Source organism: Capsicum annuum, chromosome 2 (genome assembly GCF_002878395.1).
Source record: "Capsicum annuum cultivar UCD-10X-F1 chromosome 2, UCD10Xv1.1, whole genome shotgun sequence".
NCBI lineage: Eukaryota > Viridiplantae > Streptophyta > Magnoliopsida > Solanales > Solanaceae > Capsicum > Capsicum annuum.
In genome coordinates this window covers 134,290,488-134,312,601 of record NC_061112.1, presented here as the reverse complement: position 1 = coordinate 134,312,601, position 22,114 = coordinate 134,290,488, and the positions used below count along the sequence as shown (strand labels likewise).

At 33.7% G+C, this 22,114-nt stretch overlaps 2 protein-coding genes across 3 annotated transcripts; one reads left to right on the top strand and one right to left on the bottom strand.

Annotated features, from left to right (window-relative positions):
* The first annotated feature begins 2,640 nt into the window (after positions 1 to 2,640).
* On the top strand, positions 2,641 to 6,856 carry LOC107859593 (lactoylglutathione lyase GLX1). Of its 2 annotated transcripts, none has more exons than XM_016704645.2 (9): positions 2,641 to 2,950; positions 3,118 to 3,239; positions 3,322 to 3,446; positions 4,065 to 4,129; positions 4,207 to 4,419; positions 5,654 to 5,701; positions 5,785 to 5,892; positions 6,270 to 6,422; positions 6,536 to 6,856. In XM_016704645.2, exons 2-9 carry the CDS (start codon positions 3,121 to 3,123, stop codon positions 6,584 to 6,586), a joined length of 882 nt encoding a protein of 293 aa, XP_016560131.1. In that variant the 5' UTR covers positions 2,641 to 2,950; positions 3,118 to 3,120; the 3' UTR covers positions 6,587 to 6,856. The 2 variants fall into 2 exon arrangements, with proteins under 2 accessions (XP_016560131.1, XP_016560130.1); XM_016704644.2 differs by having other exon boundaries at positions 2,729 to 2,950; positions 3,113 to 3,239.
* A 988-nt stretch (positions 6,857 to 7,844) lies between these two features.
* On the bottom strand, positions 7,845 to 16,907 carry LOC107859592 (arogenate dehydratase/prephenate dehydratase 1, chloroplastic). Its single transcript, XM_016704643.2, has 11 exons — positions 16,254 to 16,907; positions 15,215 to 15,282; positions 15,033 to 15,125; positions 14,743 to 14,943; positions 14,445 to 14,525; positions 14,283 to 14,378; positions 12,371 to 12,448; positions 12,196 to 12,285; positions 12,050 to 12,117; positions 9,604 to 9,685; positions 7,845 to 8,372 (listed from the first exon to the last, which is right to left on the bottom strand). The coding sequence occupies exons 1-11, from the start codon at positions 16,558 to 16,560 to the stop codon at positions 8,316 to 8,318; spliced, it is 1,221 nt and encodes a 406-aa protein (XP_016560129.1). The 5' UTR covers positions 16,561 to 16,907; the 3' UTR covers positions 7,845 to 8,315.
* Between the last annotated feature and the right edge of the window lie 5,207 nt (positions 16,908 to 22,114).

Below are 22,114 nucleotides of genomic sequence, written 5' to 3'. Positions count from 1 at the left end.
AAAATATTTGATTTACTATCAAATATTTTATGTTGACATATCATTTTGTTATTCTTATTTTTCTAATACATAAATGACTTATAATAAGGAGTGATATAGTAAAATCATCGTTCGAAAGACAAAAATTTAATTTAAAACATTAAGAGTTAATTTCGCATTTTATGTCTATTTTATTTTTTATTAAATATTATTTATTTTTTTAATACCTAGATGACTTATAATAATTAATTAAGAGCGACTGATTATGTTATTACTATAAAAATTAATATAATTTTAGCATATCCAATAGTAATCATCTATAATTCACCGAAATAGTATATTAATTAAATACGGGATGCTATATTTGCATATGCAAAATATGATATTATTAAACATTATTGGATAGTGCATTATATTGATCTTTCACAATAATAAATTTTACTATATATTTTTTTATTTCTTTTTAACTTGATACATATTGACCCAACACAAATTCTAAGAAAATAGTCATTAGAAATTTATTTTATTAAATTAAATTTATTAATTTTTTACTTTAAAAAATTAAACTTAAGTTTAAATATTAGTATTTATATATAAGAAAAAAATAATTTTAAAATTTAAATTTACTAAAATTAATAAATAAATAAATAAAAAGATTAATTTTCTATATAAAAGTCAATTAAAATAATAAAATTAATTTATTTTAAATATTTAGTTTCAATTAATTAAGATAATTTTTTATTTTGTCATGATTTATGCTGCACTGATAAAATTTTGAGAGTTAAATAGAACTTTTATCTATTTTTAAAAAAGTATTTTAACTTGTTAATTATTGTGATTTATAATAATTTTTAAGTAATTATCAAATAATATATTTACTCCTTGTGTCCTAATTTATATGGCTTCGATACAATTTTGAGAGTCAACTAAAATTTTTATATATCTTTTAAATATTTTAAGTTGTTAATTATTATGATTTGCAGTACTTTTTTTTTCAATTTATGTGGCATTGCTAAAATAATGAGATTCAATAAAATTTCTAAATGTGGTAACAAATTATTGTGATTTGTGGTAACAAATTAGTTTTGAACATGATAGCTAATTAAATAAATAATAAAATTTACTACCAATATGTAGTTATAGTTAATTAATATAAATTAATAGAATATATTAAATATTTAAATCATTATGATGAAATAATGAAATTATTATATATTGGGGCATGATATGTAATTAAGTGGGAGTAGAAGGTCTTTTTTTGTAAGAGTCAATAAAACTTCTGTATGTCTTTTAAATATTTTAAGTTATTAATTATTGTGATTTGTGGTAACAAATTAGTTTTGAACATGATAGATAATTAAATAAAAAAAATTACTTTCAATATGTAGTTATAGTTAATTAATATAAATTAATAGAATATATTAAATATTTAAACTATTATGATGAAATAATGAAATTATTATATATTGGGGCATGTATGTAATTAAGTGGAAGTAGTTGGATTTTTGGTAATTGCAAGAGGTGGTCGAAACCACCTCTTCTATATAATAGAAAAGAAATATATTGTTGATATGATGTTAGAATTTAGTGTTTATATATCTATTATTTTTTATTTTAAAGACAAATTTTATGCAGCCTTAGTTCCCCCCACCCCTTTTGATAACACTATACATAGTGATGTAATTTCATAATTAATGTCTGGGAGACGTTTATCAATACAGCTATACTTTCATATATATGTATATAATATTAATATTAATATTAATATTAATATATATAATATAATAAAATATAATATAATATAATATAATATAATATTTTTATGAATGACTATTAAATTTGTGTGCTAAAAAAAATCTTTTTTTCTTGGTTAAAAGAGTTTAAATCATCAAACAAAATATACACGTTACTAATCATTATAATTACATTAATAGATAAATAGTTGGTCACAAATGATACTATTTGTTTGCTAAAATGACTCTTAATTAAAAAATATATTACTCGTTGATTGAGTAATGACTATATAACTATTAAAACATTGTCAAATACGAACGTTGCGTCGTCAAGTATACATGAATCGTTCACTAATTGTTCATGAAGTTGTATATCTTCAGTGAGTGTTCTCCACATATCTTGGTTGGTGAATTTTTTTTCTTAGAGAAATTCATATGTTGTACAATAATAATTGTCCAAATTTAAAAGATTATGTTAAAAAAGGGGAATAATACATAAAGTCATATTTCATAAATTTGAAGTTTCATACATAAAGTAATATGGCTAGAGTTAAGTTCGCCATAAATATAAAAAGTGAAAATGTTTAATTAATACAAGCATTAATGGATTATAAGCTAAAAAAAAAAATCAAATGGACTAGAAGAGGATAATTTTGGAATAAGTGAAAATTATAAGAGCTACAAAAGTCATTTACTTGGTCAACTTTCAATAGATTGTAAGTTAAAAAAATAAGTAGGTAATGACCAACTTCTAATTTTTAACTTATAAAAAGTCAAAATTAACTTTTTAAAAATAATTTTTAAAATTGTCAAACACTCCTAAAATTCAAAAATCACTTTTAAGCTATTTGAACCAAATTTTAATCTAATCCAAACACTTTCTAAAATATCAACACCCTTACAATTGTGAACCGAGGACAACTGTGATGCCACATCACTACATCAAAAGTGGTTGGTGGCAACATATTATCACTCATGACGAAAACTCAATGTAAGCCTAGTTTGTGTATCCAATAATGAATTGACATTTCAAGCACTCATGGAGTTTTCCGTCTTTCTCTTACGACACTCCCTTATATTCTACCACGTGTTCATCTAACTGTAGTACCGCACGCATAAGATCACAGCACAATGCATTGTCAGTACTAGTAGTTGTACTATAAATCAGCATCATCTTGTTGTTTCTAGGTTGTTCAATTTGGATTCTTCACTTCTCCACTAATCACTGTCTCAATCTGGTAACACTTTACCCTTTCTCTATTAGTACATTTTTTCTTCAATATAGGGTTTTACTATGCTCTTCATTTCTTCATAGCAATGTGAATTACTAATGATTTGTCCAATAGGGATTTTGTGATAAAAATTGTTTCTTAGCATATTTACAATTTTGATTGAATTAGAACAGAACATGGCGGAAGGTAGTGCACCAGCAGTCCCAAGTAGTGAGGTGTTGGAGTGGCCAAAGAAAGATAAGCGCAGGTTCTTGCATGCTGTATATCGTGTTGGTGACCTTGAACGTACCATCAAGTAGGTGATCAGATTCTTTTCAAGTGCTGATCTTGTTTTGATGATCAGTTTAATGATGGTAGTATCTTGTAATTGTGGGTAGGTTTTACACAGAATGTTTTGGGATGAAAGTGTTGAGGAAGAGAGATGTTCCTGAGGAGAAGTACTCTAATGCTTTTCTTGGTTTTGGACCCGAAGAGTCTCACTTTGTTGTGGAGTTGACATATAGTAAGTTTAAAGCTTCTGTATGTATGTTACCTATGGTGCTCGGACTCTTCAAAAGTGTCATCGGGTTTGTGTTGGATCCTTCAAAAGTAGTGCATCTTTGGAGGATCTGATACGGGTGCAACAACATTTTTGAAGAGTAAGAGCAACTTAGTCTGTTACAACTTACATTTGGATTCTTCATTCTAGATAGGCCCCTTATCTACATCGTAAAAGAAAAAGAGTTTTGGCCATCTCTCCATGGACTTCATACCTGTGATAACCCTCTACAAAATGTGAGCTTTGAGATTTAGCTACTCAGTCTTGAAGCTCCTTCTGCCAAAACTACAGGAATTTGTTGTTCTCGCATTGTTATCTGGGTTTTTCTTTGGGTGGTGGGGGAGAGTTGGAGAATAAATCATGAGTAACATTGTTAGGACACTCGGTATATGGTCCAGCAGAGAGCCACTTAAAGAAGGGGATGCCAGGAGGTGACTTGATTTTACTAAACCAAAGGCACATTATTTGGTCAAGGCACATAGATTTTATTAGTAGTTTACCTATTGTCCAATACCAGTAATTGAAATATATACTGTACCTTGAAGCGTAATTTTTAAATCTTACATAGATACCATTGTACAGATTACGGAGTTGATAAGTATGACATTGGAACCGGCTTTGGGCATTTTGCTATTGCCACACCAGATGTAAGTAATTTGTGGTAAGCAAAATAATGTGCACCATTAATTTCTTCTTAATGTGCCTTGTTCCTCCTTTCCTTAAGGTTTACAAACTGGTTGAGAAAATAAAGGCTAAGGGTGGAACTGTCACAAGGGAGCCTGGTCCCGTCAAGGGTGGATCTACTGTTATTGCTTTTGTCAAAGATCCTGATGGCTACCTATTTGAAATCCTCGAGCGCGAATCTACTCCTGAACCACTTTGCCAAGTGATGCTTCGTGTCGGTGATCTTGAACGCTCTATCAAATTCTATGAAAAGGTGACTTTCTCTTATTTATATTTGCTCTTTATAAATATCCTTTTGTGTTATATCCTTGATTTGCCAAATGCAAACTTCACGCAGAAATTTCCAGCATGAAATGAAAAGAAGTCTCTTGTTATTTTTATGGGCATGTGAATTTGTCTCAGATGTAGTTTTATAAATTACACCTAAAGCAGTGCATCATCAATAATAACAGCTATGCTCAGTCCCAAATAAGTTGCGGTCAGCTATATGAATCCTCATTTCTTCATTTAAGATCATGTTATATCATCATCATAACACTTATCAAAAAATAATAACATCATCATATAATATAATTAAAATAAAAGTGAAAAATACATTAAAAATATATATGTAAAAAATAATACTACTAATAGTATACGTTTTATATGAGTCGTAAAACCTATCCTGATTTTTTTTCTTTCCATTGCACCCTGTTTTTAGCCAAGTCTTTTGATGCTAAACATTTGGAGGTCTTCTGTTCTTCTATGTAATTTTAGGTCTACCCCGTCCCCCTGTAACACTTCACTTACCATAGTTTTTTTACCTTACCGTAGCTTCACACTATGTACCCGTGCATCTATAGGTCGGCTCAGAACATGTCCAGACCATCTCAAGCGACCTTCCTACATTTTATCCTAAATGTGTACTGTTTGCACCGTCTGGCGAATGTGGTTATTTCTAATCTTATCTAATCTAGTATGACTGCACATCCATCTTAGCACAACACTCATCTTGTGGATATATTGGACTTTGACCGCCCACATTCTCTGTAACATAATCAGTCTTATAACTATTCTATAGAGCTTACCTTTCACTTTGGTAGGTATCGGTAGCACAGTAGCACTTCTCCATATCAATCATCAGGTTTTAATCGTAACATCTTCATCTATCACAACATTCTCCTGAACAATGAGCAATAATTTCTTTTGTTTCAAACCAAAGTATGGATAACATTGGGTTACACATGTTCATGGGGCTAAACCTTTACTTTTCTTTAGCCTTAAACAATTTGGCCCTTCAAATTTGTCCAAGGTATATTCGCTGGGACAGGAATTCGGAATTGCAATGCATTCATATTTGTTTCTCTTTTTAATGGTGTTGTACCCGTGATGGCTAGACATGAATATGGATCAGCTTGGGCTATATTGTAATTATCTATGTTGTATTTTTTTAGTTTACAGGTGCAGCGTGCAATTTGTGGTTTGACAGAGTTTGTTTTTGAATGTAGGCACTTGGGATGCAAGTGGTGAAGAAAGTTGATAGACCAGAGCAGAAGGTATTGTTTTATTTCTCTTGCTAGCCTTGGAGCTCAGATTACATGTACAATATAACTGATGCTTATCTTTTATGCTTGTGCAGTATACCATTGCTATGATGGGATATGCTCCAGAGAAAGAGACGATTGTTCTTGAGTTGACATACAACTATGGTGTAACCGAATACACAAAAGGAAATGCTTATGCACAGGTTGGTTTACTTGCATGCATGTTTGTTTACTGGACTTGCGCCTCATTTCAACTCTTTTATCCCCATTTTGATTAGTGTTGACGAGTGGGCATACTCGCTCAGGGAATCCTTTCCAGCTAAGTCTTGATCCCTTTCGTTGTTCTCACTCAAGGAACGATCATTCAAATTCTTTTGGCTCTTTCTTTCTGTTTTTTCTTTTCCTTTCGTGTGATAATCCATGTTTTCTGCCCAAGCATAAGAATATAAAAGCATTTTATTCTCTTTCTTGATTGAAATTCACTTGGAACTGTTGTTGGTATCACCATGATCAATGGTTAACCATGAACTTCATTTCAAACATCTTATAGGCTGAACGTTCACGTGATTTTTTGTTCCAGGTCGCAATAAGCACTGATGATGTCTACAAAAGCGCTGAGGTTGTCAATCTTGTTACCCAAGAGCTCGGAGGAAAGATAACTAGGCAGCCAGGACCAATTCCTGGACTCAACACCAAGATAACTTCTTTCCTGGACCCAGATGGCTGGAAAACAGTAAGAGTCTGGGCCTCACATACTGTATTATTATTTTCTGCCCTTTTGCAAGGAATCTTAATGGGGTATGAGCTCACTTTCTGTGACCTTGCCTTCGTTTTGTTTACGCGTAGGTGCTGGTTGACTATCAGGATTTTCTGAAGGAGCTCGGATCATCAAAGTAACTGTGGTCAAGAAGATGCTTGGTTGTATTTTACTAGATATAAATAAATAGTCCGCTGTGGTATTTATCTACACATGCCGGCATATGCAGATGTTTAGCACGTAATCAACTTCTACTTTAAGCACTTTTCTGAGACATGCTCGTGTGTTGGAATACGAATATGACATCTTTGAATGTTTGGGTATGTCTTACTGGTTCCTGTTCACGTCGAATGTTTATGTATGTATGATACTATCCCATCAGCAAGTGCGGACTTGAAATCTTACATTCACTCCTGCCCAGAGGAAGCGTCGATGACAGTTATAAATGTTAATGGTTTTCTTATTCGATATCCTTCTAACGCTTTGTGACAACACTGCCATTCTACAACATTTAGCATTTTTGATTAATCAAGGTTATGCATCATCCCTGAGTTAGCAATTAGGGCTGTTACAACAATTTCAGACGCAACTAATATGGAACTTGACGTCCAAATTTGCGTTAACAAAAGAGGCCCATTAAGATTAAGACATCAAAATGTGTGATTCAGATTCTGAATCAGAGTACATAGCTGAATTAAATTTTTTAAATATTGAAATGTTGCATCAAGATATGAATACGAAATAATTAGGATGGTTTGTTTTCTCAGCATCTGAATGTATAAAATTGTCTTTATTAAAAATTAATAACATCAAATTTAAATAAAATAATTAATTTAATCCTATCAAAATATTTTTAGAAGTTCTATGGCGATTGACAATAGTGATAGCGAGTGATGGGGATAGTGTCGCCTTGGGATGATGTTGACCGATGATGATAGTTGTGGGTATTATATGGTGGTATAGTGGCTTGGCTATATTGATTATGGTGGCTGTTGGAGGTTGATAATTATGGTTGACAACAATGATAGCTAATGATGATGGTGTTTAGCGATACATAGTTGTGTAACGGGAGCAATGATGGTTGGTGGTGATGATCGAAGATAATGTAACAATCGAATGCAGTGATTGAAAACGATGGTAGTTGCAACTTAGGAAGCATGGTGATGGTAGAATAGGTGCTGCTGATTGACTGTGGCGGTAGTTATAGCAGAAGATGGTTGCAAATAGATGTAGTGAACTGTCATTTTTGTAAAAATTCTTAAATAGACATCTTAATGATATTAAGATTTTGTTACATATCTTAATTATTCAGATCTATTTAAATTCATTACGTAACTAAAGAAAAATAACTAAATTAGCTAGTTAAGACCTGAATGAGTGTGATTAAGTGCAAATAAATAAGACCAAAATAAATAATATCAATTTAATGTAATACTTAGAATCATAGTAGCAACATAATAGGGGTATTTTAAGAAGAGATTTGAAGTTAAAAAGATGTATAACACAAGGGCACTGGCCTGCATCTGTGGATACATTAGCAAGTGCATCCTTTTCCTCAGCAAAAGGGGAAGCTCTAAATGAGGTACATAAATAATTTGCCCATTTGACAAAAGCTACAGGTGAAGCAATGGTTCATTGCTATCCTGAGATTTGCTAACAGCTAGCCTATAAAAATAGGGGGGTGGGTGTGAACTGAACCAATAAATCTTCTAAAATGCATATGAAAAAATATGAGAGCACAAGGCAGGCACAACTATGGGATGGGACTGCTAGTTCCCAGCAAGATAATACACATACAACAACATCAAGTTGGGCAACTCCTTTGCAAGTTGAATCTCCCAACATAGCATACTTTTGGACGGTAACCAATCATAGATTTGTGTCCATCGGATAGCAGCCAAGAACTCGAATGAATCTTGCAAATTCCTGTACAGGAGAAACGTTCAAAAAGAGTTGGAAATGTGGTGTTTAAATCCTGCTAGCATGGCAAACCATAATGTACAAGCTACAACTTCCTCATTCCCAAGCAAGTTGGTGTCGGCTATAGGAATCTGCACTATCCACATTCCACAGCAGGAAATATATGTGTACATGTCTGTGTGTCTATTTCTATAGCAAGAAAACGAATAGGAGACAACCAAAAAATAGCACATGATGTTAAGTTTAATCCTGTCGCCCAAAACTTTAAACATAAGCAAGGCAAGAAGGCGACATCTCTCTTGGATTTTTAGACATTACTATCGGTGAACAGTTACAGCTCACCGAGGACATGACCCTAGATAGGAAGGTCTGGAAGACGCGAATTACGGCAGAAGAGTAGGGCCAGATTGGGTCGCTAGTGTAGGGAATTACTTGGTGGGGTTTTTTTTTATTTTTATTCCGTATTCAGTGTTCCATGCTTATTACGAATCTGTGTGCTTTCCTCTGCTTTCCTCTGTTTTATATTCCTTATGGGTGCCGTATTTATGTTATGTCATCTGCTTTTGTGCTTTACTATGTGTTTGTGTGATATCTTGTGCCTTGAGCCGGGGGTCTTTCGGAAACAGCCTTTCTACTTCATCAGAGGTAGAGATATGGACTGCGTACATCTTACCTCCCCCAGACCCCACTAAGTGGGAATACACTGGGTTTGTTGTTGTTGTTGTTGTACTATTGTTGGTTTTAAAAGAGAAGAAATTGCAGGAAAAGAATGAGAATATTGAAGGAATGAAGAACAAGAAAGATAACTTATAAACTGAAGTTGAAAGTTCGATGTTATTTCACTGCAATCTAAGATTAAAATTTATAACAAAAACACTAACTCCTAAACTTAAAACTAAGCTAAAAAAAAATCTGATAAAAATAGCAAACTCTTTAAGCCAAGAAATTACTATTTATTCAAAATTCAAATAGAAATGAACTCCTGATTAAAAGGGGCAACTAGTTGACTAGGTCTATCTTAATAAAATTACTGCACTAAAACTAAAGCAAATATTTAACATTAACATACTGATGTTGGTATTGAGAAATAGTAAATGCAGTTGAAAGATCAAGTGACGAACAGGTGGCACAAGATAGCAATTTCAACAAAAACAAGACAACACATGTAGATGGTAATAGAGCCACCTAACAACTTGTGTTCTGGCTGAAGGGTCATGTAAGAGATAGTTGTACTAACCTGAAGATGCTCAAGAGCATATTGAGCACGAGGGTCTGCCATCGATGCTTCAAAGTCAATGTAAAAGAGGTAGTCAAAGTACCTGCCATAAAAATTTAGTCACTTACTTGTGTTCCACAGCAACATGAGTAGGCCTAGTTCAAACGTATCCTAGCCATGAGAATAGAATGAAGTGCAGCATGTGCCGGTGTTTAAACACAAAGGTGTTAGGAAAAGAAACTCTTTGCCTAACAAGTGGTATCAAAGCGAGGTTAAAATCGGGTGTTCATCTTGGCAGATTCAGTTCTAGTCCGCAACCTATTTGACGATAATGAAGATTTTAGTTTGAGAAATTTTATCAGAGTGTTACACTGTGTAGAAGCAAGAATTAATGGAGGAAATTTTGGAGATGGAAATTGAACTTATTGAAGACTACATGAAGAAGGTGGAGTAAGTTTATTTTATCAGAAATTCAGGCCAAGGGAGAGAATTGTTGGTGTTTGTCCTGACTTTCTTACCATATTTGGGTTTTCCTTTAGGTACCATAATTGGGTTTTCCTTTTGGAAAAAGGAAAATACATTCTCCATATTTGGCTAATCCTTATTCTCGTAGGAAAAGGTTATAAACTCTATAAATAGAAACTCCTTTCTTCTAGATTTGTAGCATCCACAATGTAGCCCTACGGGTTTGAGAGTTTCGTTTGGGGAGAGACTTTGTGAGACACAAGTGTTGCGGGATCACTTGTGTGAGCCTCTTTTATTCTGAGTGAATTGTGTGAGGTTGTCTCTCTTGACAGTTTGTACTCTCTTTTATATAGTGGATTGCTCATCTCCTTTTGTGGATGTAGGTCGACTGACTGAACTACGTTAAATTATTGTGTCTCTTTTGGTGAATTTCTCGTTTATCTTCTTATGTGGCATCTTTCGAGGTTTGCTTTGCTAGCTTCCGCATGACACCGGATTATTTCGGTCCTAACAAAAGGATCATCCTGCACTTGCTCCATCAGCCAGAAAAGCCAAGGGACTGGAGCTGCTGGATGTTGCTCAATCTTTCCATCTCTAAAGAACATTTTTGGTGGAAACATGGGAAACAAAAAGAGGACAATAAAGAGAAGGGAGTCCTGTGAAATAAATATATGGCTTGAAAAGTAAGTGGCAAGGAACTAAAGATGGTCACATTGATGGGTGCAGTTATCCTCCCTAATTCTTTTACTTCTTCCATTAAATTAAACAAGGATGAACACAAATTCAAAACTTCAATTCCACCTTTCTTTTCCGCAGCAAAGTGAAAAGGATAAGCAAACACAGCCATCTCATTGACTTGTGCGACACCCTTTGTTTTCAAGGCACTTGAACTATTTCTTTTTTGGATAGACACTTGAACTATTTATAAAGCCACATATATATGTATGTATATATATGTACCTTTAACATATTTGACAAACAGAAACTTAGAAGTACGTGCTATCAAGGAGCTCCATAGTCGCATATCAAACCTATACCAGATGAAAGGAGTCAAAGCTGAACTCACTGACCCATCTTTCGTCCAAATTATGTTTGCTTTATCTACATGCTTCAGTAAATCCACAACCTTGGTGTGGGAAAAGGTCATAGTTAGGAATATATTGTAGGAGGGGGAGGACAGACTAAATGCACCTTAAAGCAAATCTTGTTTTTTTTTTCAGAACTGCAAATGAAACTAAGCGTGTGCTTGGTACAAAGGACAATGTTTCAGCGGAAAGTATTTCTACATGCTTCTGTAGAAAATATTGTTCCAAAAACATCTATACAAAATCTAGGAAAGTACTATGGGATGGGGGTGGGGCGGAGGATGAAAGTGGTTGGGTCTTAGGGTTGAGGAGGAGATGATGAGCGTGCAATGTCGTTTATGGAACTTGTTTTCTCTACTCCCGCCAAGAAAGTCACTTTCCTACTTATAAGGAACTTGTTTTCCTGAAAAAAAAATTGCCAAAATATTTTTGACCCACCAAACACGGGAAAGTTGGAAAATATTTCTTGAAATGCTTCCCTCCCTGCTGAAAACAACCCTAAAAGATGATTCTTCTAGGAAGAAAATAGTGAAGCTGTGGGTGTAAAGCCAACTTTCAATGTTAAGAGAACTATTAAATCAATCAATCAACTACAGTCAATTCCAAATTAATAGGAGTTGGCTATTGAATTATGAACCATTCACATCCATTCCACTCTATTTACGAATTCACTCTTTAAAGGATCCATCATCTATTTTTACACTGGCTTTTAACCCGCTGACTCATATACAGGGAATTCAAGCTTATAGTTCTCAAGATTCCTCACTGAATAGCAATAACAAATGATGTTAATGGAAACCAAGGATTATAAATCAAAGATATCTAAGGCGAGAAAGATAAATTAAACAAAGTTGGCATGGTTTCAGTCAAGCTACTATTCCATAGTGCTTAGTGCAATAAACAGACATAAAACTCACTTGGCACTTCCCTTGTTGGAGTCATCTACTACCCTTAAAGGGCGCTGCTTTTGTGGTCGGCTCTCGATCTGTATGAATGCAATAGAACATGTCTCAGAGCCTTTTAACTAGAGAAGGGAACTACAGAAACTTTCCAACAGAAATACCTTTGTTAAATTGATCTCTCTCAGAGCAAAAACTGCTAAGGCCTTGAATAGAACTCCAGGTCCTTCTTCCAGAGTGAACACGATGCTAGTCTGGAAAATGTTGTCGAAATGAAAAGGGAAGATCAATTTGTTAAATAAATAAAATAAGTTTGATAAAGAAGAAATATGATACTACCTTATATGGCCTATCAGTTCCCGGAATTATGGGCTCCCTTGCTAGTATCAGAAATCTGGTGATATTATCTGGATCATCCTGGTCAGTGGGTCATTCAATTAAAATCACATACTGAAGTTCCACAGCAGATTATAGCAAGTAGATTTGGCTAATTGCTTTGCAGTTTTTAGCTGCACCTGCTTTGTCAAGAGTAGAACCAAGTTGCATACAATGTGATAAAGATGCTAAAGCAGAGAAAATATTTAAACAATTACATATCTTCTATGGCTGAGACTAGTAGGTCTTGGACTGGCTTTATCACTACGTTGCTCGAATAAGGGTGCAGGTGCCCGATACAGGTGTGGATATAGAGGCCAGATTCGCCATCACATATATATTAGGATTTGAAAGCATGGGTTGGCACATCTTTACTGTTGAAATATAACTACTGTAATATTTTTAATCAACAATGCTATTTGACCCGATTTCTATTTTAATTAAGCTAAATGACCGTTGATTTTTGTGTAAATATGACGGCATTTTACATTTAGTTAATTAAATTTTCAAAGTTCACTAGTTATTATTTTTACTTCATTGACGGGTGCTAAGATAAGGTTTAGAATTTGACATGGGCGCAGTGACATTTTTGGAGGATCCAACTTTGGTTAATAAGGCAGTTGTAGTAACAAACCAATGACATGTTTCATGCTAGAACTTCTACTCGCCCATCCAGACAAGTTTTAATTTGTTATCTTGTAACTGCACAAACCAAAGAGTTTTTCTTCACTTTCTGAAATCCATATGATTCCACTCAAGAGTATCCAAAGCTGATTAGAGAAAGAGAAAAAGCCAGGAGGGAGAGGACAAAAGCATTTGGAAACAGAGTCCAAATATTCAACTAATCTCCTGCAGAAGAACGCAGAGCAAGAAATGAAGCTCAAAAGTTTCAAATACAGCTACGAATTCAAACTCAAACTTAGAAACATTACTATCTGCAACCAAAATGCCTATATTGATGCCCAAGTTTATCACAAGGAAGATATTAGAGATCTTGGAATAACCTCGCCACACCCCAAACACCGTATTTGTGGTTTAACTATTTTTACACTGGCCATTGACCAACCCTACTCCTAATTTATCTGGGTTCACGACCAGCTAGGCAAAGCATACATGGGTGGAGTTGTGCCCAAACACGAACAGAGATGAACTATTTTAGCCGACTGGTTCACAGTTGGAATTGCCTCTGAAAAATCATTCTTTTCATAGATTTACTGAAATATTTTAGTGGACTGGTTTGCAAGTGGAATTGCCTCTGACAAATCATTCTTTCTTTCCTAGATTTACCAAATGAACCATCCTAATTTGACGCCACACAAGTTCCTTAAAGGGAATGTATTTGTTGCTCATTACAGACTGGATGAGCAGTAAAATGGAAAATGTTTATTATAAGCCAAGATCAAATCAATAAATATCCATCATCTGCTTCTTCATCATTCAACTCCGTCCATAAAAAAATCCATCCATCCATATTGTTAGATCTTACTCCTGAAATTGCTTATGGTTCCATGTGAAGATAGAGATAAGGAGTGAACAAACTATATCTTCTGTAAACCACATTATAACAATTCTTAAATAGGGATAACTAGAGTGAGGAAAAAAGAAAAGACCACAAAGTATCGTAGGTTGACAAATCAAAGGTCAGCCAAGATCTTCAAGAGAGTTATTGGTTAATGTGCATTCTCTGAAAATGTTATTATTTTATGAACGTATAAGCATAGTGGATAATCATACACCCAATTCATAGGCGCCTACACTGTCGTTGATGTAGGCCTCAGCTAAATTATTAAAAAGACAATCGAGTGCAATTTCAAAAGATGCAACAGGACATGGAATAAATACAAAATGGAAAACCTCAGAAATGCAAAATCCAAACCTGAATTCTTTCTGCAAGAATGCTGAGCCCATAAATCTCTGCAGCTCGAGCACTTGCAACTGCTCCAGTATCTCTCAGCGCTTCAGATGCCACAATCTATTAAGGTGTCAGATAATGTGGAAATAAAACACCCAGAGAATGAGAGAGAATTTAATGGAATACCTGAGCAGCACCGGAAGTATCATCACTATTGATCCTTGTAACGCCTAACTTATTTAACAAAATGTTGCATTGTTCAAGTGCCTGTAAGCAAGTATTGGTTGTATTAGCATTTACCAAGTAGATATGAAGGCAAGAGATATTCGATGTGCAAACCTAAAGAAAGTAATTTCTGTTTTAGTTTAACAAAAAGGAGTTCATGTCTAACTCAACCTCAAAAGCTAATCCACTATTTCTACATCTTTTAAAATCAATGAGGAGAAACGTCAGATTCTACTGAAAAATGAAATGAAACGATAACCTGCGGGTGGCTCACGACACGCTTTAATTCCTCTTTCCGGATCCCTGGCAAGCCCAAAAGGCAGTGGTTAACAAGCAACTGAACTTCTCCCACAATATGCAGCCTGTGCCGAAGGAGTAGATCATAATTACGGTGGATGCTCCCAGCAACTGAGTTTTCGATTGGGAGAACAGCTCTGTCTACTAACCATAGTTCAACTGCCTGAGAAATGAGAACTAATACTATATAGGAGTGACAAATCGCAAAGTTTCTTCAGGAACAAAATCACTTCTGTCGAAAAACACAAATACCTTAAATGCAGCCTCAAACTGATCACATGGGACAGTTTCACATTTCGGGTATGCTTTAAGTGCGGCTGCCTCACTATATGCACCTGGAATTCCCTACGTTAGATGAAGAAGATTAGTTTGTGAGGAATCTCATTTAAGAAAGGAGTTAAAAGGTTAAGAGCCTGGAGTTCCTTGCTGTCTACCTGATAAGCAACCCGCACCTTTGAACCATCACGATTGCCACAAGAAAGATCTGTCGCAGATAAGGGTTCTGCAATGAAAAGAAAAGGTGTGCCTCATGATGTAGACAAAAATGAGCACAGAAACTAAATTTGATAATATTTATTGCGTCAGAATATTTATCCAAATGCTTTCTTGACGTTTTCATACATGACAAAATATTCATTACATTAACCTACTGTTGAACAGTTGTTGCTAGCATTCTATCTTCCATGATAGTTGTGGAGTAAATGAAATCTAAAAAGCCATTTACCGAAAATGTACTACATTTTCTACCAGATATTTCTTTTCTTGTTCAATGTCTACAGAGGCAACAATTTGAAATTATATTTCCTTCTAACTTAAGTGATGCTGAAAACACAAAGTCATAAATTTGGAGAGAAATTGCCAAATGCATGCCACAGGAAGAAACACCATGAGACAAAAATCATCAGGGGTGGAACTACAGTTCTGCTTATGCATTCGGCAGAATCCACAGCTTTGGCCAGACCCTGTATGTATGTTTAAAAATTCACTTAATTTGTACAAATAATCTATCCAGAACCCAATAAGCTGCTTTTCCTAGAATATAGACCCCTTAAACGCAAAATCCTAGCTCCCGCCGTTGGCACTCAGGCAAGGGGAGCTAGGTAGGGCAGAAAATTACACAGTTTATTTTGAACCCCATTAGTGAAAATCCGAAATCCACCAGTGCACTAGGCAACACGCTCTTAGCAGATTCTTGAACAAATTGTCACATGTTATGTACAAAATATAAGAGAGCCCATAGAAAGAAAGCTAATCACAGAGTACTCAACATAATTGGATCTTTAAGACAATGACATGGACTAAAAGGTTTCAACTTTACAAAAAGATCAATCTTTTCATCCAATTCTAACTCATCATTACCACAAAAGACTTTCCTTTTTTAGCATTCTATAAAAGCACATCATTAAAAGAATTTCTGAATCACACAAATAAAATACCAAAACATTGAGGAGAAAAGACAAGAAAAACACAAACTTGGTAAAGATTGTAAATCCCTGTGAAATCTTTTGGAGTGGATGATCTGATTCTCTTCAACAATACCAGGAGAAGCAGCCTCAGGTGGTGCCAATGGCTCCTCATCTTCCACAGGAGTAACAGCTCTCTCAGTCTCAGATAACAAAACCAAACATTCCCATTTCTTATTTGCCTTGAAATTCAAGAATCTTGATCCAGAACCCCTATACCCATCATGTGAAAAACCCAATTTCCAAGATTGAGGATAAACACAACAATGCTGCTGATTGGTACAACAGGTCCAAATTGGCACAGGTTTCAAAGCCATGGTTCAGTATACCAATACCAATGTGGTGAACAATGTATGTGAGCATACAAATTCAGACACATCAGACTTTTTAACAAAGATAAGACAGTGTCCAATGTTGTTGTCTGTTGTTGTCTTATTAGTTTCTTGATTTTTTATTTTTTTTTTCTTCGAGATTTTTTGTCAGTTGAGAAATGGTCTAATGAATAAAAAGTCCTAGGAGGGAAGAGGGCAGATTCTTGGGAAACTGAGGAGAAAATGTAGAAATGGTGGAGAGTTAGGTAAGCAAGAATGTTGGCAACACGTTTCAATTGTGTTAAAGAGGAAAAAACGAGACGGCCTACATTATAAAAAGAGGGAAAAAGTTTCAAGTAAATTTTATACACTATAGTACTAGTAGTATCAGATTTCATAAAAATCCACTAAAGATGTACTATTGTTTATGGTGAGGTGATTATTAGAGTATATATATCATATGGGAAACTCACTTTTACACAATTTTATTCAATTTATAAAATTTAATTTACAATGTATAATCACTAATTCTCATTTTTGAGGAATTTTGTTAGTTTGAAAAAAAAGCATGTCAAAGCAATTTACAAACAAAAAAAAATAAAAATTGCAGCTACGACTAAATAATACGATAATTGAAGTGTAAGAAACAACAAATAATAGCAGACATTGAACGACAAGAACAAGAAACTCCTAAGTAATAGTACTACTATCGTGGGAAGATAAGCGAGATAACGTTCTACTACCTACTAATCTTCTACCCTAATTTGTATCGTCAACAACTTCTGATCTAAGATCATGTCCTCGAGAAGCTAAAAATAAGTTATGTCATGTCTAATAACATCTGCTTCTTCATCCTACATCTACCTCTTCTTAAATCATTTTTGACCAACCTCTCGAAATTTCGTATTGGAGCATTCATGCATCTCCTTTGCACATGAACCATGTCAACCTTATTTCCGTATCATATTCTTCATCGAGGTCACTCCCACCTTGTTCATGATATCTTCATTTCTAATCATATCTTTCATATTATAGTCATACATCAATCGTAATATTCTCATCTCCACAGCTTTTATCATCTGATCTTGAGATTTTTTTGACTGACCAACACTTTACCTCATACAACATAATAGGTCTAACTACCAAACTTAATAGGTCTAACTACCAAACTTTGTTGAGCTTGTCTTTATGTTTTGGTGGCTCCTTATCATACAGAAACTCGTATGCAAACCTTTATTTCATCCACTTAGCATCAGTACGATGTGCATATCCTCGTCAATCTTCTCATCTCCTAAGATATATAATAGATTCAAGATACTTGGAATTCTCTCTCACTCTTTCTGTCTCATTTGGATGACTTATGTATGAAGTCTTAATTTCACACCAGCCTCACGTGCTAAGCCACTAAACTTTCAGTCCAAGTATTCAATCTTGGTTATAGTCAACTTAAATCCTTTAAACTCCTACGTCTCTCTCCACACCCCAAACATAGTATTCACTCCTCTGAAAGTCTCATTAATTAGAACAATGTCATCCACAAGTACATTAACTATGACATCTCACCTTAGATTTACCACAATCTATCACCCAAGGTAAATAAAACAGTCAAAAAGTTACCCCTGATGTAATCCATCGTGATTGAGAAATGTTCCAGGTCTCTTCCTACTATTCTTATTTGGACTTTGGCTCCATCATACATGTATTTGATCGTCCTAGTATACCTTTAGCCTTCAAACATCTTCATAAAATCTCCTTCGAAACTTTGTTATACTTCTATATCTTTTCTAGGTCAATGAACACCATACATATTGTCCTTAATTATCTCCGCATACTGCTCCACTAATATTCTTACGAGGTGAATAACATCTACAATTTAAGCATCCTAGCATAAAGTCAAACTGATGTTAAAGTGGAATAGAGTATATGATATTTAAACTATCAGCAGTTTGGAAGAAGAAAATTTTTATCTCTTCAAGAAGAGAATATCCTTATCAAAAACTATCCCTCTATCTTTAGCCCATTTATTTCTCAAGAATTAATTACCCCCCTCTCTTTATGTATATTTTTTTTCTTTCTTTTTGTGCGTTTTTCTTGCCTCTATTCTTCTTCTTTACGACTTACGAGTGGAATTAAGTGGACTTTTAGTTTCGACTTTCTATTGAACGATGTACTTTTGCATGTTTAAATCACCAAACAAAAAATAAGGAATTCTGCCAAATATCCAGTATCATTATTTTGATTTAACTATAATTATAATGCTCAAACAGTTCAACATACATATTTATTTGTATTTTATATTTTAAATAAATAAAAATAAAGAGTTGAATTAATTTTTTAATAATAAATATATAAAAATCCTTTTTATTTTAATACTATGTGTAAAATGAACTTTTGATACATTTTTTTTTTTTTTGATATTCAAAGCCTCTTTGAGTAATCAAACACTATTTCAGTATCAAATACTAAAAAAGTACTTTTACAAATGAGCAAATATTTACCGACGTTTGATATTTACGTCAAATCAGTAAATGCATGATATGTGTTTGCAGGAAAACTCTTTAACCATGATAAATAAATATGAATTTTCATGTCATTGAATCACTTACTATAGTAGTTATTAACATGATTTGATGTATAACCACCCAGTGCGAGCAAGTATTATCATATGTTACTACATACATTGATCTAACATGTCAGAAATTGTTTGATATAAGAGAAATTATTCTACAACCATATCATTATCATCAATTGGTTGATAATATAATAGTAAAAAACTGGAGATATTTCACCACTAAAGCAAGTCAAAATCAAATCGCTGCCTGCGTCGCTTTAAATCGCCAAGGCTTTCAATTTTGCTATTTATGTGCCAACATTTCTTGAAAGTCATATAGAAACAAACAAAGTAAGTGTAACAAATAGCTAAGAACGAAAGCTGACTGTTACTCCTAATATGGAATGGAATCATCCATACTTTTTTCGTTCCAAAGGTGCTAGAGCTATTGTTGGGTTAAAAAAAAGAAAGTCTTAATTAACCTCAAAACTTGTAAGGTTTTATTTAGTGTATATCTATCTAAATTATTGATTGTCTTAAAATCCTTCGGAATTTATTATTTTAATATATCGAGTCCTCCCTCGTGGTCCACCTGGCACGAAAACTGATTACAAACTCAATAAGTCGCGTGAGGGACGAAAATATTTGTCACATCATCTTATTCCGATAGTAAAAAAACTGAAAAATCATCATTTTTCTTTATTTTTTTCATGGTTTCAATGCCCCCATCTCTCTCTTCTCTTTTGATTTACTCTCCCTTCTCCTCTGTCACTTTCAAATTTCTCATCAAAATAATTTTCTTTCAATGTGATTTCTATGTTTTAAATCAAATCCTTAACCGAAACACTAATCGGAATCTAGTATGAAATAATAATCGAAAAAAATTCAATTTGAAATTAAATATTCACTCAAAGTTTCAACTTTTCTCTATTTTAGAGTAGATTTCACCCTTAGGGGTGAAACTCAGCGATTTTTGATATAAGATAAATATAAAAGAGGGTCCGATACTATTTATCTATGTGGACATATACATAGGTCATTATTCCACCGTATAGACGCGTATTTTACCCGATTATAATCTTTGCATCAGGAAAAGGTACGCAATATATTAAAATAACAAGTTTCGAAGAAAATTTTAAAATAACCAATAATTTAAATGTTGACTTGAATAAAACCTAAACCTTACAAGTTGAGAAATTTTTTTTAGAACTTCACTCTTACAAAAAAAAAGGTAGTGGTTCAATTGGTTGGTGCTTCTATTTGGAATTTCGTGGAGGTTGGAATTAAGATGCTTAGCCAAATTCACCTTGTGACATATCACCTAACTTCTCATATACATGCATGCATATCTTTTTTAAAAAAGGCTAAATACATTGAGAATTTCTTAAATTTATCAATAAATTTTATTTATGATTTATTTAAATTGAAAATCTGAACACATGATAACCAACACTATTGGTGAAAGTTTTAAAAGAAATTGTGTTCTCAAGTATCGATTACGTCTCACTTATGAAGCTTATATTTTGTACTTTCACGGGAGAAATTAATTTCTTTAATTTAAAGAAATATATATTTTTCTGAAAAAAATATTTTCCTAAAATTCTTAGTGGCCAAACATGAAAAATTAGAAAATACTTTTTGTTTTCCACCTACCCAACGCACCCTTAAAGTTTTTTCTCCCGTCGTCTATTCAGGCCTTTTGACATAAACAAACTAAAATACTTTAATCGTGACTTATATAACGTATTTTTTTTCAATGTCAACAACGAATCAATTACAATTAGCTTATTGTCAATGTCATCAATTCCAAATTAAAGATGGTGGCTAACTTTCTAATAAAGTCAATTTTTTTTTTTTTAAAAAAGACAAATAAGCTATTTCCGGTAATCTTCAAAGAGATATTTTTTTTTGTGGTTTCCCTTTCAGTGTTCGGTGTCCGTATTGGAGTCCGATTAATTCGGATCGCGCGTTGTAAGACCCATTAAGGTGGCAGCGCTCCTAACAGAGTTTTCTCCATACCCAGGATCGAACCCTCGATTTTTTATTAAGGGTGAAGCAGTCTCATCCACTGCACCACAACCCACGGTGATTCAAAAGAAATATCATGGATATTGAAAGAGTTTTTAGAGGCCATCTGTTTTCAAGTCTCTTTCAAAATTTTGAAAAGGACATTTTTATAGTAGTACTTAACATACTGGAGTATTTATTAGTAGCTGTAATTATTAGGCATGGATTGTACCACAAGATGTGGACTTTTAGGTAAAGTATATGGTTCAAAAAACTTTTGAAGAGTCTGAATCCTCATGTCTCATCACATTTTCCTCGATATGGAGTTGATGTAAGGTACTTTTACGAAGGTATTAATCACTAGTGATTAATATTGGGCAAAAACAAACCTAAAGCTAAAATAATATATTCTCAGTATTATTATATTCGAAATTTATTTTTTTATTGCTCGAGCTCATTTGATATGTGGGATAGAATAAGTCCGGATACTTTATGAGTTATTATATTTCATGAAATTATTTTATTCACTTCTCATATGAGATATTATTAATGCAACTTCTATATGAGATACTACTAATCCCATCATTGTTAATGATTAGATAAGATAACCTCAAGATTAGTTAATATGTCAAATCAAACATGCGATAAAATTGATCTCAAAATTTATTTCGGGATCATAATTCTTATCCTACGTGCAAACAATTGTCATGGACTCTCAAATTAAATATGATTCCTCCCTTTTTCATTAGAGATCTCAAATTCAAACTATATATATATATATGCAAATCATGATTGATTGAGACTTCAACGCGAGTAGCGCATGTGTCAACAGAGGGTGGAAAGCACCAAAAAACAATACGTAGGGGATTAGCATATCAATAATTTAGCACCAACCGCCTCGTTGCCATGTGTCTAATTAAACAATTATTAAGTTTATGTCCTCATGTCTTCAAATATTGAATGGACAAACACTTAGCTATAGCTAATGTAAATAATTGGAAA

Bases quoted from the DNA above. Each gene is read 5' to 3' on its own strand.
- LOC107859593 (XM_016704645.2), top strand. From the start codon at position 3,121: ATGGCGGAAGGTAGTGCACCAGCAGTCCCAAGTAGTGAGGTGTTGGAG. The intron at 3,447-4,064 runs GTAAGTTTAAAG...ACCATTGTACAG, and splicing joins TGTTGTGGAGTTGACATATA to ATTACGGAGTTGATAAGTAT. The intron at 4,130-4,206 runs GTAAGTAATTTG...CCTTTCCTTAAG, and splicing joins TTGCTATTGCCACACCAGAT to GTTTACAAACTGGTTGAGAA.
- LOC107859592 (XM_016704643.2), bottom strand. From the start codon at position 16,560: ATGGCTTTGAAACCTGTGCCAATTTGGACCTGTTGTACCAATCAGCAG. The intron at 14,379-14,444 runs GTATTCCATTAA...ACACCTTAATAG, and splicing joins ATACTTCCGGTGCTGCTCAG to ATTGTGGCATCTGAAGCGCT. The intron at 8,373-9,603 runs GTTAGTACAACT...TCTCCTGTACAG, and splicing joins ATGCTCTTGAGCATCTTCAG to GAATTTGCAAGATTCATTCG.